The sequence below is a fragment of the Chanos chanos genome, chromosome 15 (assembly GCF_902362185.1).
Source record: "Chanos chanos chromosome 15, fChaCha1.1, whole genome shotgun sequence".
In the NCBI taxonomy this organism is placed as follows: domain Eukaryota; kingdom Metazoa; phylum Chordata; class Actinopteri; order Gonorynchiformes; family Chanidae; genus Chanos; species Chanos chanos.
In genome coordinates this window covers 11378945-11398281 of record NC_044509.1, presented here as the reverse complement: position 1 = coordinate 11398281, position 19337 = coordinate 11378945, and the positions used below count along the sequence as shown (strand labels likewise).

Below are 19337 nucleotides of genomic sequence, written 5' to 3'. Positions count from 1 at the left end.
GGTGGAAGCATCTGTATAACTAAACCTAAGCCACAGGTAAAAACCACTTGTCTGTTAACATAGTTGTGATAAAACGTATCCAGTGGAGGGGAACAGGAAAGCTATTTTTCATCCAGTCTGTAGAACTGACCTCCTCTCTACATGTGTTCCGTTTGAGAACAGCTGCTGCAAATGTTGAAAAAAATATCACTTTTGTTAATTGTAAATGTTGTAGATTTTGTAAAAATGCATAACCAAACAGAGGGGACAGCTCAAGTGCCTTTTATTGGGACCATAAAAAGGAAAGCAGAGCCGCTTATTTTTTGTTTACATGTTATGTATGACGTACATGTTTTTCTAAAAAAAAAAAAAAGAAAGAAAACAAAAAACAACAACAAAAAAAAAAAAACTTACAAAACTGAGGTGTTGCACATTAAATAAACAACTGTGAGAAATGAAGATTGCAGAATGGAGATGGGGTAGGGCACACACATTATGTTAACTAACAGCGCGGTCTCATTCGTCATCGTCCCAGTCTTTCTTCCCCTGGGGGGCTTTGGGGCCCCCTGCAGGTTTAGCCATAATGATCTGCACGGGAACAAAAGAAAAACATACACGAGTCAGACCAGAAGAGAAAGAAAAATGAGAGGGGGGCAAAAAAAAAAAAAGAGACACACGGCAACTTGAGGTTAGACATGCCACTGGCCATTTTAGTAAGAGGATGAATTTCAAATTTTATTTCAACATTTAGGAATGAGAAAAATGCATAGGCAATTATGGAATGGCCAGGGTTTAGTCACTCAAGTTAATGCAGGTATTTCCACAGTTCCGTGACCGTTGTGTGGTAACTCATGCCTTTCTGGCAGTGGGAAAAAAAGTGCTTTTCAAAACATGCTGCATGCAATCACACCGAGTCAAAAACGTCACCAGTTATGTTCAGCTTCCAGTGCAGGAGTAAAGGGATTTATATGAACTCAACAGGTGACCAAACAGGAGTTAGTCTGGTGCCATCCGGTGTCAAAGCACAGTTCTCACTCATATCCATCCAGGTTCATTAACCAACAATCATTAAACAGGTCCTACAAGTTCCACAATAACTAGCTCTCAACTTACACATTCACAAGCCTCACTCAAATTCAAGATATAATCAACACCTAACATATCTGACAAGAATATATAAAAATGAGCTAAGAAAGCGGATAAATTCAAGACCTGAATCCTAAGTCTTGAAATAAATACGTAAAATATATATATACATGTATATTCCACACCACTGTGAGTGTCTCCATGCAGAGGTTAAGGCACACATAGATATGAATTCACTTAGGCACCTCACTCATTTCAGGGGACTTTTGTTTTTTTAAAATTAATGATGTGTGTCAAATTTGTCTGGTTCCTCTTCCCATCCATCCTTGTCCCAATGTCCTTGCTGTTTGGGAGCACGTGGTCCCCCTGCTGGCTTAGCCATAATGATCTGACATACACATATAATCGTCATTAAAATTCCAGCTGTGTTTACAATGCATGGACTCAACACACCACTGACTAAGACAAAAAGAAAGAAAGAAAGACAGAAAGAAAGACAGAAAGAAAGAAAGAAAGAACAGACGTGTCGTTGGGTGTGAGGGAGAGACTGACCTGGTCAACCCGGAGAACTGTGACGGCTGCGTTGGTGGCCAGTTTGATGCCCCAGTGTTTGACCAGGAAAGGATCAAAGACGCCAGCCTCTAGCATGTCTTTCAAAGCGGCGCCGTCACCCTGTACGAGGAACAGGAACGCACGAATCATCAGCAAAACATAAGCCGTTTCCTTAAGAGTCGAGCGTTTAGGGTTTAACGTTCGGCCAGACGCTCCGCTGCGCGCCCTCTTCTCCTCACCTCGATGTCGAAGCCCATGTTCTTGTTGCCCTCGTGATGGGCTGCGTACAGTTTGGAGATGAGTTCGTTCCCCTTCACGCCCGAGTTCTCCGCCAGTGCCCGTGGCAGAGCCTCAAAGGCCTCACCGAACTTCTTAATGGCGTACTGCTCCAGGCCGGGGCAAGACTGACAAACAAACGAAGACAGTAAACCACGGGACAGTACGTAAAGGCAGTTCTGTTGTACACACTCTTAAATTAGTTAGATAAGAAATAACAGTAATAATACTGTGCCTTACCTCTCCATAGGACGTTATCTGTTTCGCCAGCTCAATTTCCGTGGCACCAGCTCCTGGCACCAGACGCTTGTCCTGAAAGACAACGTGCAAATTTTGAACAGCTTTATCAATACTTGAACAATGAAGACAAACGTTTTGGCACCGGCCTTCGTTAAAGTTAAGCGGTCGTTTCAGATGTGTTTTCCGACGTCAAAAAGTGAATCTAGAACCTTCTTGAAACTAGCAGTTCGTTACTCACCCTCACGAGAACCTTGAAGGTGTTGACTCCGTCGTCGACAGCCCGCTCGATGTCGTCCATCAGGTTATCGGTGGAGCCGCGGATCACTATAGTAGAGATGGCACCATCCTCTTTGTCTGGACCAGAGTGAGATGAAGGAGGTCAACACGTTATCACCCATCAGACATTCAAATAAACACAGAGTGTGTGTGTGTGTGTGTGTGTGTGTGTGTATGCGTGTGCGTGTGTGGAGAGGCCCTTTACCGTGTTTAAACACCACCACCTGTGTGTCTCCAACCTCCGTCAGGTACACGCTATCACAATGGCCCATCTCCTCGGGGGTGGGGGCAGTCTGTGAAGGAGGGGGGCAGTTTTGGTTTTAATATGTCCACTGGTTATCAAGATGTGGATGTGATGCAAGTATTAAAAAGGCAGATGTGAGTCACACGTCATATCAGTTTGAAATAAGTGTGGGTAAGATCAGACGTACCATTTTGGGTAGGGCCACTGCGCCGACGGTTTTGCATAACCTTCTCAGGTCCCATTTTGAGTTAAGCCTAAAGAAACACAGAGCAAATAAAAGCTTTAGCTTCAACTAGAATGTCAACTTTCATCACAAACTTTAAGCTGATACAAAAAAAAGCCAAACCCATAAGAATTACAACAATCTATCAAATCCTCATAATTGTAAGGGAAACATGTTGGAAACATAGGAAACAGCACGGAGATCTTATGAAGTTTGAATATTGTAATAACAGCTCTGTTTTAACTTATCACACATTAAATATAAGGAATGAAAAATATAAAATATGTAAAAGGAATTCTCAGTTGATGCTACTAAACAACTTGATGGAACCACAAAACCAATTAGAGCTGACTCAAATTACTAAACAAATAAGACAACACAGGCACAGACACAAAACAAGACCCAAAATTGAATCCATACATGTTAACGTCTCACCTAACGACCATGAGTTGGTATTTGTTGGCATAGTGAAGGGCCATGTCAGCCACTTTACCCCCAGTCACCACAATGTTAGCGCCTGTCTCGGCAATAGCCTTCACCTGAGCCTCCATCAGGTCTTCCTCTCCTTTGCTGAAACTCAGCAGCTCCTCTGCATTCTTAATCAACACTGTACCCTAATGACGCAACAAAGAGATAAGCATTCCATATGACGGCTACAGTCACACCAAATGACAAAGCCGTGTTTGAATACGAATATAAACAAAGATAACCAGCATTTCAATTCTGAGTGTACTGAGAGTAAGGCTAAGCAAGCAAACACAAAACATTAAGGTTTTTTTTCTCTGACTGGCTGCTGAAGTGTCAGGGATGCTTGTTCCTCCCTTTACCTTTGTTTCAGTCACTGAACAGTCAAACGGACATGAAAACACGGCGATCTTAGCATCCTTGACTGATGTGATGTCTCCTTCGGTCTCTTTTTTGAAAACCATTCCATGCAGAACTGAGGAGTTGCTAAGACCAGAACCCTGCAAAAACAAAATAAAATTCACAATATTCAGGACACCATCAGAAAAATAAAAAGAACAATACAGAGGTCTGCACAGAAAATAAACAGAGAAGCTTAAATTCTGGAAATGTTTTTAACTTCCATTACTCACCAGAATTTTGCACACTCTAACATTGTCCACGTTGAAATTACCAGATTCAGGAAAAATAGAGACTGTAAAAGGAATCAAAAAAGTCATTATCAAACCTAGCAGCATATTAGTGCTGAAGTATTTAATAGAGGAAGCAAAACACATCATTTTCCAAATAAAATTACGTCACAGAAATAGCAGCAAATCAGGAGATTTCTGTCTCCTGCTGAAACGGAGCTCTTACCACAGGCCTGGGCGATGAGGTTGGCGAGGAAGTCTTCGTTACCGTACTGTTTGCTCATCACCGCCGGGCGGATCATGGCCGTGGCCTCGTCCATGTCATGCAGGTTCTTAGCTGAGGAGCACACGCAATCTGGCAAAATCTCCAGTGCCTTCTTACAAGCCATCTCATAGCCTTCAATGACCTGTGGTCAGTATGGGGAAAACAATTAGGATCATCATGTGACTGTGGACGCCTGGGTTCCAGAAGAACCTTAGCTGTAAATGGGACTGAGTTATAGACTGAGGGAAACATCTGGTCACCTCTGACACAGAGAGTCCCATTCTGAGCAACTCCTCAGCCAGCTCCAGCAGAGCTCCAGCAAAGACCAGGACGAAGTTGGTCCCATCGCCGACCTCCTGCTCCTGCATGTGGGAGGCCATGACGATCATCTTAGCGGCTGGGTGCTGAACCTGTGAACACAAAGAACAGAATTGTTAGTTTGGAGAACTTAACACAAATCTGTCACTTTGACATGTTAAAAGATGTGGACTTGTGACCTTTATCAAAAGGGCTGCAATGCCTTCGTGTGCTAGGCGAAATACTACAGTCATAACTACAGAGTGCAGCAGGTCAGAAACTCACCTCAAGCTCTCTCAGAATGGTGGCAGCATCGTTGGTCACAAAGAGCTTCTCCAAGTGGTTGATGACCATTTTGTTCATGCCTGTTAAAAAGGAAAAGAATAGGAATTTTTGATCAGTAAGTCACATAACAGGTGCTCTACTCAGTTTAAACACAGAGACTACCAGGCTATGTCCTCTATTGAAAAAAGGGGCATTTATCTTGTCTTTAACCACTATCTCTCACATCTGTCAAAGTTATTATAAGATAGTATAGATCAAATTGACAGTACAATGGAAGCTCACCATTGGGTCCATAGGCAGTTCGTGTCGTCTGGGCCAGTTCCTTGCATGCCTGGATGTTTCTGAATACTGCCTCCTCAAGTCCTGAATAATGCTGATAAACAACATCGAAACTTTATATTACCCGTATGGCACAACCATACAGCCAATATGTGGACAAATAAAATATCAAAATATCACATTTTTTTCGTGTAGTCAAACTACACAGCTAAACAGCTATATCTTTCATTCAATGGCTGACTAACGGTTAGAACAAGGGAGACCAACGCCTTTTCGATGCAAACCTAACGGGTCAAATGATTAACAGTCAACCAATTTAGCGAGACAGCGTGAAGGAGACGGATGATGAGGCATGAAAAGCAGACAATGCATGGCATGGAAAATACTAAAATAACATGATCCGAAAATAATATCTGATAGATCATCTATTAAACAGGTCATTCCTACCCCTAACCTTGCTGCTTGCTAAACATTAGCTTAAAAGGTTTGACGTCAGCTTCGTTCACAATAAACTATACAAGCCATTTTGTTACACAGTGTTAATGGAACCATTCCTTACTTTCAGTGCAGACAAAGTACACGAGCATTCTTACAGCGCTGGCTAATTGTTCCTTATTAGGTTGCTAGGTTAGCAACGGAAGCCGGTGACGGCACATGCCGCTAACGTGAGCATGCTAGCCGGCACATAACTTAAGCTAGGCGATAAATTACTTCACTATTAGCTTGCAATCCTAAACTCTCAAATAAAATTATCTGGTGAAAACTCTGATCGTAAATAAAAATATTTCAGGACTTAAAATTTTCACATGTTACATGGGTAACACCTTAGCCAGCTATGGCCTATGTTCTAGAACCCTCCACATGACAGTGCATGGGCTAGGACGCTAGCCAGCTAAGTGGATCTTAGCCGAGAGAGCCCATTAATCCATTACGCCAGAGTTTCAATTACGAACAAACCAAACATACCTTTGCACCATCCTTCAACATTTGGGCAAAGCCCGGAGCCTTAGGTACGTGAAGGGCCATTTTCAACTTTTAACAGCCCCGGTAAACCACAGAATCTGAACTGATGCTGCGAGAGACTCCGTATCAGACAGGCGTGCAGCTAAAAAAAGGAAGACCAAAGTAATGATTGACGCAACATGGATGAAGCCCGTCAAACAGCTAGGCGAACTAGTGAAACGACGAATTAATCGATTGACTCCAAAGGCGTGACCGCTTGTCTATTTCTGAATTCAGCATCTTGGCTTGTACCAAAATATAGCATTATCTAATATAGCACAACGATAAGGAAAGCAAAGAAACGTAGAGAAGAAACAAATGCCAAAGCATGTTTTTCATCCATTTTCACCAACATCCTCCGTTCTATATATTACAAAAAGAAAGAAAGAAAGAAAGAAAGATAGATAGATAGATAGATAGATAGATAGATAGATAGATAGATAGATAGATAGATAGATAGATAGATAGATAGATAGATAGATAGATTTCTTGATTTTCTTTCTTTTTTGTCATTTTATTAATTGTGTGCTGCTGCTTGAAAACAACTGTACGCCTCAAAACTGTATCATAATGTATTCGAGAATATTGTTGATTATTTTTTCCACTTTGTTCGATTTCACTGATGACAATAGATGTCATTCTGACTCTATTACCCGTCCGTGTCTGTAGGGTATTTGTCCGTGAGCGCTGATTGGTGGTATGTACATTGTTCTAGTCTAAAGTCATCCCATACGACCCATTTGACTGGCACACAATCGGCACACATGGACGTGGTGAGCATCTTTCTTCTGTGCCAGTCCCTTGAGCAGAGTGACCGTTACGATCTGGATGTCACTGGTTCAAAATACGACTGAAGATTTTCTATGCACGATAAAATTGTGACTGTTTGCGTTTTATACAACACAAACAGATCGCTGTTCATGAGCCGCTGAAACCGCAAAGGGACCTAGGACGGGGGAGCGCTTGTTTGACTTTTGGAGCAATTTGAAGCCACTTTCACTCGCGACTTAAACATTTCAAGTTGTAGGATATTAGGCTGTGTTTCCAGGTGAGCATTCTTTTGTATTCTTTCGCGCTTCTGTATTGTGTGATCCCCCCCCCCCCCCCCCCCCCCCAAAAAAATGGTGATGATGTGACATGACTGTTATTAGTTCATATTTTTGATTACTATAAGTATTTGTTTTCAATAAATAAATTAATTCTCTTCACGTTATTCAGATTTAAAAAATAATGTAAAGTTTACAGCATGAGTAATTTGTCGGTCTCATGGTAGTCTGACCTCACAGGGTGTGCTTCGGATAAGACCAATCGCTAATTATTTTATCCCTGTTGTATATTTAGGTGTATGATGAAATGCAGTCATATCCCACGAGAGGTGGATGATCTCATTTTACTGTCCTCTGTGCTTACTGAGAGACGGGCGTGCTTTGAGTACTCTGTCATTTTATTTTTATTTTTTTAAACGTTCTCCCCTAAGGAATAAATGATCACCTCAACCAGAAGAGTATCTCCTGATAAACCTGAAGTTAGAATTGCCTTCAGTCTCGACGATGCCTCAGGTTAGTGTCTCTCCATTCCTTAAGTATGATTTGGACGTCCTTAAACGTTTGATTTAAGGACTAGGAAGACGTTTGTCCTGTCCCACTTGTGGTGTATGTCCAACACATATATTGCAGTCCTCTCACTAAAACAGCAACTAGCAAAAGCCAGTCCAGCCCCCCCCCCCCCCCCCCACCCTGTCTCTTATAGTATCAGTTTAACTTTGCTCATTCTTCTGAGTGAGACAGGTGGTCCCTCTATTTTAGTAGGCCTTTGGCATCTTAAAAACAAAATATCTACCTTGCCTCACAGTCGACCGTGCTGTCAAAGTGTTTTACGGCTATTCAGGCAAATGCTTCGGCAGCAGCTGCAGCACGGTCGTCCCAGCGTCAGATTTCCTCTTTAATACCACACTGGTGCGTGATTCACTGTCTCGCTTTTAGAACACTGGCCTATATTTAAAAGCATTTAACACTTCAACCTACACTGGAGCCCTAAACCCCCTCGTCATCCCGCGATTCTATCTAAAGGGAAACGTTTTTAGCATCACACAGACAAGAGTCCGGCTTATCCAGTCTATGTATCTACTGTTTTAGCGAGCGCTAACAAACTTTTTTTTTTTTATGATGCATTTACAAAGAATACACATACCCTCTCACAGTCACATAAACCGTTACTCTCTCTCTCTCTCTCTCTCTCTCTCTCTCTCTCTCTCTCTCTCTGTGTTTTCACAAACAAAATGTTTTCACATGTCCCAATGTTAGAGCCGATTTTGTTCCTTGATCCTATTTACCATTTTTTTAAATTTATAAATTGGCATACCAGTCACATTGTATTAAGGAACAGAACATGTGCACATGCATAGAAATCACTTGTAACTGGCCCATCAGTTGGTACATCGCAACAAACGCATCAGAGGATTCTCAGCGTACATCTGAGAACTCCGCACGGGCATAGCTGGCATGGAAGTAGCATGTGCAAATAATTTGTCTGTCAAAGGTCTAATTAAACGCTCAAGAGTTTGACTGAAATGTCTACCGAGTGAAAGCTTCACTCTTTGCCCCAGCGCGCATGTTCTTGGCCAAGAGCCTACAAAAACCTCACGTCATGGCCAGATTCTTGGATTGAACAGGCTTAAAACGTCACCACTCTGGCCTTGGGATGATGGTTTTAAGCTTTAGTTATGTCCAGCGTCTCCGTATCAAGTAACGCCGATTCTGTTCTCTTCTTTTCTTGATTACATTCTTTTTTTTCTTTCATCGCAGAGTTGAAAGATGCAGAAAATCCTCTGCCATCTTTTCCTGATCTCGAGCAGCGTTTGCAGGTAAACATCTGACATCATATCACTCCATTAATAACACACTCTGTAGTGGACAGTATTCATGAATGCTGACATCAGCACGCAAAGTATCTTTATTCAAAATAGACTTAATAGGTGATTGAGGGCAGGGAATAACAGGTGTTGAGATGAAAGCAGAAAGGATCAATCTTCATGGCTATTGATAGACTTCAACACCAGAAATAGCCACCATGTATGTTGTGCAACATAGTGCAAGAGTTGCTTCCCGCACAGAGGATTCACGAGGGGAAGCCAAATGAGCCAGCTCTTTCCCGCTACATGTTTCCCAAAATACCAGTAATTACATCTGTTTCGCAATATCATAAATGTAATGACGATTGTCGTTTTCGTTAGTTTTTATAGAAACTACACAAGGATATCGTTTGGAAGATGATAATGTGACACGTGTCACAAAAAAGATGTTAGTGATTGCCTTAAGTTCTTTATTTAATACAGAATACAGATGCTTTAGAACCCGAATAGATGTGCCTGATGATGTTGCCTATTTTAAACACTAGAGGGCAGTGCTGAAATGTGATTTTTTTTTTACATTTCAGTTTTGTAAGAATATCATGGACCCTGAAAATCCCCATGCTTGACCATAACTGAGGGATTATTGATAGTTGTTCACGAACGGGAAGTATTACTCACGCTGTTTGTTCTCTTTTTAGCAAACAAAAAACTGTCGTTTGAACGCACCACTTTTACTTACTGTTACTTTTTTTATTAAGGGAGAATACATTACTATGTTAACTTCTGCAAATTATATTAGGCCACTCTTAAAGCACCAAATCGGAATAGCAAAGACTGCGTTGGATACCAGCGTAAAACAATACCTCCACATTTAGATAGACATAATGTTTGTAGGGCTTTGATGGAAATGAAAAAGGAATGAAGGAGAGCAGGCTTTAGTGTAAACAGCTTTGTGACTAACTTTGCTCATCATGAGTCACTGTGAAAGCAGAAGTCTAGACAGTAGAATTATGTGGGGGCTATTACGCAGCAAGTTCCCATGTGTTTCTATTGTGTGTTTAGACACTCGCAACCCAAGGTATCGGGGCTAGCCGCTCTGCTCATGTTTATTCATCAACTGGACCAGCATACACTCATATAAAATACCGACGTGGTAAACAAATGAAACAAAAACTGATGTATCTTTTTGACAAACATTATCTGAAAACACTTAGGCAGTATAAGCTACTGAGAGACATCTGTTATTCGACCAGTGGAAAATGTCAGAGCCTAGAAATGGCCTCTTCCCTCATGTGAATGATTTATTGATTAATGACTCGATCAAGGGCCAGTTTATGAGTTCAGTCACTGCATTTGGAGCAATATCTTTACCTCTGGATGAAACACTACCTATTCTTTTCATTCCCCCCCCCCCCATTCGTTCTGTCAGCCAGTGTTGCCTTGTCAGGCTTTAAAGGAGTCTGTAGAAGTCTATAAAAACCACTGCAAGATGGCCAAGGAGTTCCACCAGGTCAAACATGAAATCGCCCTGCTGGAGGATCGAAAGTAAGTCAAAAGAGCAAAAGTCAATTATATATATATACACACACACACACACATTATATATATATATATATATATATATATATATATATATATATATATATACACACACACACACACACACACACACATATATATATACACCTGTATATGTATATATTTATGCCTATATATAGATACAGATAGATAGACAGATAGATTGATACTGTGTACACGCACACACATGTACAAATTTATGAGTTACAAAATATCCACATGCTTGTTCTGCTGAGCCCATTAATGCTCTTGATTGAGGAAGGGAAATAAGAAAGGAAGATGTGAGATATGGGCAGGATATTTGAGAAAAAGACAATTGAATGAGAGGTAATCTGTGATTTTTTTTTTTTTTTTTTACTGTCAGGCGCTTACTTCACTATTTGTCACAAGGGGATATGGTTTGTTGTAGCCAGGGAAATTTCAGAGGCACAGACACTACCCCTTTTCAGTTTCTAAATAGAAATATCTTGCTGTGGTTTAGAACCATTGGCTAATATTGCTTACAGCATAATTCCACAAATGGAGGAAAACGGTTTCCATTTTTGGAAGTCGCTTTCCCATTAATTTCCCGAATGTCACACATCCACAACCACGGATGCATACACATAAACCCGACACACACACACACATACAGAGAGAAAGAGAGAGAGAGAGTAACAAACTAAGGGGTATTTCTGCTTGTCTTTTACAAAACAAAATATAGATGTATGTATAGATTAATTCAGAATTACTGCAGATTAGTAAAGCAAATATCGTATTTTCCAAATATAAAATTATATTTGGTATGTAATAATACTATGGTATTACAGTGTTATATTATAGAACCATAATAATATAGTAACTGGTACATAGGTCCAGCACTCTCCTCTGATTTCTGTCGGACATCGTCTGATGCAACACTAAACTCTTTGTCCGCTGCCCTCTCTTAGGATGCATTCCACGCTGAATGACATGAGGGTTTCCTTACAAGACATGTGCTTCTGTTTAAAAATAACCACATGTAATCATGACAGTTGCTTACATGCTTGTCCAGTGTGTTGTGTCATGAAACACCCCTCATGTTCCATCCTCACTACAATGAAAGGAGAAGACGCTGGAGAAAAAAAAACCTTGATATCGTTGTGTTTTGTAGAGGAGATGTTTGCGGGACATACTCTCAATTTATTATAAAAGATGATGCGATAGCCCACTAAAACAGGATTTCAGAAACCTGCTAGCTTCTCAGCTCAGCTTCTCATATTTAGCAATAGCTCTCACTGAATAAACAGTCCTGTTCTGACAATATTTCAACTGTTTAAAGAATCAATTTACCATTTAAAAAAAATGTACAGTTTTATTTAGCTCTCAAAGTTGTAGTTGACAGTGAGCCTAGATTCTCTGGAACAGGAAAAGTATTCTTGGCTGATAACATTACTGAGGTCTGAGATCAGTCATCGAATAAGTTTCTTTAAGAGGTAGCATACCAAAGTTTTTTCTTTTTTTTTTTTTTTTTTTGCCTGTTTTATGAATCATAGTCGTGCCGTGTGCTCTTTTACCTCTTTAGAATCATTGGTAAGCCATGCGACAGCACTGACATTTGCTAACGAACTTTCTCTCTTTTGTTTGGGACATTTAAGTCAAGGGTCACGCCTGTTAAAGCATTCTTACGTTTTACGGCGAAGAGAAAGTCTCTTCCTCTTCTTCGTTAACTTTTTCGAAGGGACAATCCCAACGAACAGCGCTTTCCCCTCCCCCCAATATGCACGGCTGAAGTACCCTTGGGCAAGGCACCTAACCCCCAACTGCTTCCCGGGTGCTGCGGCTGCGGCTGCCCGCTGTTCTGTGTGTGTGCGCGCGTGTGCTCACTGCCCCCTGTGTGAGTGTGCTCTTTGTTCACTGCTCTTAGTGTGTGTGTGTGTGTGTTCACCGCTCTCTCAGATGGGTTAAAATGCAGAAGTCAAATTTCCCCATTGTGGGACTATTAAAGAGATTAAACTCAAACTTGTTTAAAGTTTACCCACTGACCCAGTTAAAAATAGTATTACACGTGATCAGAAATGCAGGTGAATTCCCTTTAGAGGTAACATTTATGAATCGGCCCCACTGACTTTTACTGAATGGTTTGTTGCGTGCTGTTACCTTGATGCCATGGAAACAAAAGAATCGACGCTGCCTGTAAACATTCCGTATCTACCCGCAGAACATAAATAGCCTTTTCGTTGTTCCTTGTTTTTCTAGCACTTTCTGTTTAGAGCTTCCTTGACGTCTCAAACATGTTTGACCATTTGTATTTGGCTTCCAAACATTCTTGGAGCTACAAATCTATGATGGCTCAGTTGTTGCAACACTGAAAGCATTGTCTCCTCCCCATGCCGCCGTTAAAGCCACTGCCTCAGTCCAAAGGCCAGACATGGAGAGAGATTTGCTAAGTGGCCCAGGGCCATACTGGTTCATAGCACACTGCTTTGTTGACATGAACTTGAGCTGCAGGAACAATGCACACACAGTTAAACTACTGTGGTGTATTTGTATGTGAGCAGAAAATGTCTATCAGAAACATCTCCGTATGTGTGGAAAAATGGGTCAGAGTATGCGTGTAGTGAAGTTAAGCATTTTAACCACACATGTGTTTTTCTTCCCATGTTAATTTGTAATACCGTGTGTGTCACACAGATGAACTTTGCTGTTGTTTTATGGCGTTTTACCTATTTTGCTCTACACCGTAGGAGACAACTAATAGCGGAGCTGTTTGAGGACGAGAAGGCGTCGATGGAGATCGCACGTCTCGAAGAAGAGTTCAGAGTCCTCACAGAGGAGAACCGGACCTTGGTCACAGTCCACAGTCAGCGTACCCAGCAGCTAGAGACTCTTCGTGTGGCCAATCAAAAGAGACAAGGGTCCTCATGACCTTTGACTTACACAAGGATCTGAACCCTTTATATCCAATGGGATCTTTGTATTTGGGAGAGGGGCATAAGAGTCTGACAGGGTGGGGGTAAACCATTGTCTTGTTAAAATCCTTTACATGAAACAGAGGGGTTATAAATATCTGACAATATGTAAAAGCACAATATTTTTTCTCTTTTGTTTGTTCAGCTGGAGGCTCAGAGACGTTCTGATGTTTGTTGTTCTACTTCTGTGACATATATACATATATAAAATGCGTTTGCCATTGTAAAATTTCTTATTGTTGAATTGGCCAGGTTATAATATTCAGTTTGTGAGAGAATAAATATTACGTAAACTTGTGTATATATATCATTATGCTTCTAGTCTTTCAGTGTGTGGAGGATTTAAGTCGGTCCGTGGGTTCACGTAACTGGTGCAGTGTAATATTACCATAAGAAACTAGTAGACGACGTAACAAAGAATTCCTGGTTTTTATGCTATGTACTTTAGCGTTATTCCATGTTTATAAATGTTTGTTTAAAGTCCCACTTTAACGCGTAAAAACCGTAACTCTTATCTGTCAAGCGGGCCTGAAGTTTTATGACATGAGCTCATTTCAGCATTGTGAAACTCTTGGATGACAAACACTTACAACTAGTGACGCCTGAGCTGCCTTTAAAATATGTCAGTGGTTTAACAAAAACCTGCCAGTTTATAGTTCAGTGGTGCAAGTTTGTTTTAAAAAACCAGTTTGTCAACAAGATGATTGCTCGGTTTAATCCGGGGTGGAGATGTGGTGTAAAGGTTGACGGGTGGGTGGGGGTTGCGGGTTTGACATAGTTTTTCTTCTTTTAAAGCTATTTTGATCACTTAAATATCAGCGAGAACAAAAGTTATTTACATTCATGTAATCATTTTGCAATTTACACAATCAACAAGCACACGCAAATCCATATAAGAGATACTTTGACATTACACGCGAGTGAAGGAAGTCCTTACTATTCAAATAGACTGAACCAACAACCTATAGAAGGAAGGACCGTGTTTGAGTAGGCGGGACAATTATGTTTTTTGGCAAATGTCACATGATCTTTGGTAGGAACACGGGCACCTCCTTGTTCTGATCTGAAGTCAATGCGGTGAAGAATTTGTGAATATTGTAACAAGTTACCTTAATCTGTAGCCTCCTTTCGTCACGGTGATATGAAAGGTGAGTGTTACCACACCTCCATAACTTTTATATTTGTCTCTGAGAATTGTAAGGGGTCACATGGATATGACATACATGTTGACGAGAGTGTCCAAAAAAAGTTAATTGTGTTAAAGCCTTCAGGAACGCACCGAGAGACCATTTTAACATTCACAGATGGTCAGATTACAATATTTTCCTGTCATCTTTATGAAGGAAACTCTACCATTACAGCAGTTTTTATTTTTATGCGTTTCTTTGAAAAAGAGAAATACTAAAAACGGATTTGTAAACGTGAAAATACTGTGCACTTGAAATGACTGCGTTTAAGACGGTATAATATTGCGTTTTGTTGTACATTACATATGTTCGGTAAGTAGACACGAATTTCGGGAAGTTGGTTTTGGGTGTGTTTTCAGTCGTTCAAAAAATGTCTGGTTATTCCTTGGAAAGCAAAGGTTGTTAAGTGGGAAGTGAGAAAAAGGGGAGAGACGGGAAAACTGCTTGCTCATCCTTTATCAGCAGAAGCCGGTGAGTCAGCAGTCCGCGTTCTTGCGCCACACACACTCGGTGCATGACTTGACAGCGTTGAGATCTTTGTACACGGTGTAGATAAGGTCCTCAGACTTGGTAAGGACACGTAAGCTAAATGGAGCTATAAACGCGTTCGTTGTTTAATCGACTCTTAACTACACAGTACTATTCCGAGATTAGCACGTCTTCCTTTTCATACCAGTGGTTATTTCTTAGTTGGTTGTTCTTTCACTCTCTAGTAGCCTTGTTCTCTTGCGCCTTCCGTTCCTCACATACTGATTGTAGGAGCGCGGTCGATTCTAGATTTAAATTTATTACATCAGCATTACTACGTTTGCATGGTCGACTTTTGTTTACATAAAATAACAGCTTTCGGTTCTAACAATAAACTTGCTACATGTGCGATGTCTGAGTATTTGTAAGGCTACGAAATGAAAGCTTCGTTGATAAGTCGTAAAAATACAGTCATACCGCATGACACGCGGACGAAATAATACGGTAATTTAACAACACGGACTTGTTATCCTTGTCATTGTATTATGTATTTCAAGACTTCCGGTATTTTATTTATGGCTCTTTGTGTGGGTGGGTGTTTTGGATTTTTTTTCTTCTTGTTAAGTAGATTCTCCTCACCATGTCACCGGAGAGCTCCAGGTCGTCTGTGTTCACGTTCCAGTCAGCGGTGCACACCTCGCATGTGCTGAAGTGCCTGGACGAGCAAAGAAAGCGGGATATTTTGTGTGATGTAACCGTTGTGGTGGAAGGCAGAAGCTTCCGTGCCCATCGTTCCGTGCTGGCCTCGTGCAGCGACTATTTCAGCGCTCGCGTATCTAACCGCGAGGACCAGGGACTTGTCATCAGCCTGCCTGATGAGGTAAATACATCCAGGAGTTTGGAGTTTGATGGAGTTTGAATCAACACATTTCTTCTAGTTCACAGTAGTTTAACATGATTTGTTTTACTTTTCCAAGGTAACAATAGAAGGATTTGAACCCTTACTGCAGTTCGCCTACACAGCAAAACTTCTTTTTACTAAAGAAAACGTGCTGGAGATTCGTAGTTGTGCAGCATTTCTGGGCTTCAAGAACCTGGAAAATGCCTGTTTTGATTTCCTCTTACCAAAGTTCTTTGACAACAAAAAAAGTACCTCAAAAATCCAAAGGAAGGCATGCTGTAAGAGTAAATGTTGGAAATCGAATCCAGATGAACCTAAAACAAGCCCAGCTGCTGATGATGATTTGGATAAGCCTACAGCATCTCTGATTTCCTCCACTCTAAGAGCTGAAGCGGAGGCATCTTGCTCTGCTCCCAGTCTTACAGAGGATGCCACAGGAAGTTTTACTTCTACCCTACCTGAAAATAATACAAAGCCAAACTACACCGAACGGTGCCCAAAGTACCGCAAATTTCAGATGGCGTATGGGAAGGATCGCGAATTTCTGGATGCCTGTGGCTCACAGGTGAATGCTCTCTCCTTAGCTGCCGCAGATGAAGATTGTCCTTTGAATTTCATGCCTTGCCCTGGTGCTGGAGAAGATGAGGACTCCACACTGTCCTCCTTCAGCAAAACCCATGTGCAGGTCGAGAATGAGGATACCATGGAATCTGACTGCTCCCTCAGCAAACCTTCTCTCTGTGATCTGCCCAAAGCTCCTTACTCAAGCCAGATATCAGGGATTGGATGCGGCGGGTGTATAAGCTTAGAGTGTGCACCGGTAGATGGGTCTGAAATCAGAGAAACTACGGAAAAGGTGGAAATTTCTGTTAAAGCCAGTCGGAGCATGGAGCCGACAGACTCAAATGTGTCGTGTCTCAGCATGACTGGGTGCTCTATGCAGAGCAGCAAGACAAGCAGTGTTGAGAGAGAGGTAGCTGAACATCTTGCTAAGGGGTTCTGGTCCGATGTGAGCACCTCAAATGCCTCACCACCTTTCCAGGGCACCGTGGCCAGACCCTCTCTGGGTAAAACTCCAGACAGCCAGTGGTTAAAACAGACAGAGTTTTGCCCGGGGGTGGTGGACTGTCCTTTCCAGCAAGACCTCCAAGCCATGGATGCTCAGCTACCTGGCACTGAGGGTGCGTCCAAGTCAGAGGACAGTCCGTGTGTCTCTTCCCATCAGTCCGGGGAAGACTCTGACAGTTTTGACACAGAAGGAGAAAATGAGTCCTACGCCAGAGAGAGAGCACGTGAGGTGAGTATGTCTTTATCGGAGAGAAATCGCAATATACCCCCTTCTTCCACGTCGCTAAATCCAAAATTTTGTACAGTTTTGGTTATTTAGCTAAACTTCTCATCTGGGGTGACTTACAACATTACCATGTGTGTCAGTAGTCACACACCTCTGGAAAACTTTGGGGTTATGGGTCTTGCACAGGGGTACATGAAAAGTGAGTTGTCAAATCAAGGATTTGAACCCACAACCGTGCAGTGTGTGACACGAACAACAGGTAACAACTTGTCAGTGGTTGTGGAAGCCCTGGTAATGTGTGTCTTATGCGAGGCACGTGACTTCCCCGAAAATCATGATGAAATCGTGCAAATGTTTGTCATGAACACATGCATTTCCTAGGGGTGCTATTCAGGCTTTGTTTAGAAAGAAGAACTAATTTTTTCCACTTGCTTCTTTTCAGGGAGTTTGTTGATAGTTTACATATTAACCTTAATCATTACCTCTGGGGCAGTGGGGCTTGAAACAGATGAGAGCAGCCCTTGAGGTACAAGTGTAAAAAAAAATAAATAAATAAAAATAAAAAAAGGAATATGGCCTTTTGAAAACACCCACTCTGCATGTCTGACCTCGTTAACCAAACCGTTTACGTCAATATCAGTTTATGATCTAGATAGAACTTTTCTAGAAGTAAATGTGACAGGGTCAGACAAAGTGAAAAGTCATTCTTCTTGTTCTTTTCTTCAGGTCCAGCTCCCGTTCCCTGTGGACTGCATTGCTTCACTAAGTCGCAACGACTTCCAGCAGATGCTGAAATTACAGCACCTGACCCGCGAGCAGCTGGATTTTTTACACGACATCCGACGACGCAGCAAAAACCGCATCGCTGCCCGTCGCTGCCGCAAACGGAAGCTGGACTGCATCCACAACCTGGAGTGTGAGATCGAAAAACTGGTGCGTTTGTCGACCATTCATCCGTCCATTCATCCTTCTTTTTCCTTCCCTCTTTGTTTCTTCTAACATTTACATTACATTTTTCATTTATTCATTTAGCAGATGATTTGTATTCAAACCCACTTCCACGACAAGCAGAATACAAACCAAGCATGTAGCCATATAAGGAGCAGTCTGTTGCATACGTGCCACTGCTAAGTTCAGTATTCTTTACCCTGGGTACTGTTATCTGTGTCTTTTTTTTTTGCAGAAAAACGGACATTTGATCATTTTTTTGTTGTGCTATCACATGCTTGTGCCTGTTTTGCAGAAGAGTGAAAAGGATAAACTCATGGAGGAGAGGAACCAGTTGAACCAGATGAAGCTACAGGCATGGCAAAACTTCACAGGTCTGTATGAGAGAGTCTGCACCGAAGCCGCTCTCCGCCCGGAGCAGCTCCAGGTGCTTGCCAAGTACGCCTCCCCCGAGTGCCCGCTGTCCACCCTCATGACTCCCACCGCCGACCCCTCGCTCCAACCCGAACTCCAGATTCAGACTCCCCAGCCAATAGCAGGCTGTTGTTCGGGCCTCCCCGTAGAGACCTTCTCCGACCAAGAGAACTCCACCCGTTGTTCTGCAGGAAAGCCTGGCCTGTACGAAAAACAGTTAACCCCTCCGGCCTCATCACTCCCCGCACCTACAACAGTTCCCTCCACCCTCCCAGAATGATACCTCACATGCTGAGAGAAATAGTATAACTGTCATTTCTAAGGTCTATCATACGCCCAGTGAGCCTGCTTAAAACTTTGGTTAAAACGGTGACCACACAATTTTTTTTTTCACCTTTTGTTTTGTGTGTGTGTGTGTGTGTGTGTGTGTGTGTGTGTGTGTGTGTATCAACAGATCACAGTATGAAGGTATGTTTTTAAGAATTTTTTTCCATCTTTTTTTTTTTTATTTTTGTCTCTATACTAGTCTATACTTATACTTATTTTTTTCTTAGCACAACTGTCTGTCCACTACATCTGCCTTCATTCCAATTGCAGTTTTATTTTGTTTTTATCAGTGTTACATGTAGCATTCTCCGGTTTGAAGCATTCCTTTTACAGCATGTTGT

General features: G+C 41.8%; 3 protein-coding genes across 3 annotated transcripts; 2 read left to right on the top strand and 1 right to left on the bottom strand.

Annotated features, from left to right (window-relative positions):
• Positions 1–245: 245 nt before the first annotated feature.
• cct8 (chaperonin containing TCP1, subunit 8 (theta)) lies at positions 246–6191 on the bottom strand. Its single transcript, XM_030792412.1, has 15 exons — positions 6063–6191; positions 5100–5190; positions 4818–4897; positions 4496–4645; positions 4197–4377; positions 3974–4035; positions 3704–3841; positions 3312–3490; positions 2841–2907; positions 2615–2702; positions 2372–2487; positions 2134–2205; positions 1857–2021; positions 1618–1737; positions 246–567 (listed from the first exon to the last, which is right to left on the bottom strand). Exons 1-15 carry the CDS (start codon positions 6120–6122, stop codon positions 496–498), a joined length of 1641 nt encoding a protein of 546 aa, XP_030648272.1. The 5' UTR covers positions 6123–6191; the 3' UTR covers positions 246–495.
• Positions 6192–7581: 1390 nt separating this feature from the next.
• Positions 7582–13535, top strand: map3k7cl (map3k7 C-terminal like). The gene is made up of 4 exons (XM_030793086.1): positions 7582–7657; positions 8903–8961; positions 10379–10494; positions 13233–13535. Exons 1-4 carry the CDS (start codon positions 7582–7584, stop codon positions 13411–13413), a joined length of 432 nt encoding a protein of 143 aa, XP_030648946.1. The 3' UTR covers positions 13414–13535.
• Positions 13536–15543: 2008 nt separating this feature from the next.
• On the top strand, positions 15544–19098 carry bach1b (BTB and CNC homology 1, basic leucine zipper transcription factor 1 b). The gene is made up of 5 exons (XM_030792716.1): positions 15544–15616; positions 15741–15992; positions 16090–17310; positions 18034–18240; positions 18551–19098. The coding sequence occupies exons 1-5, from the start codon at positions 15593–15595 to the stop codon at positions 18947–18949; spliced, it is 2103 nt and encodes a 700-aa protein (XP_030648576.1). The 5' UTR covers positions 15544–15592; the 3' UTR covers positions 18950–19098.
• Positions 19099–19337: the final 239 nt, after the last annotated feature.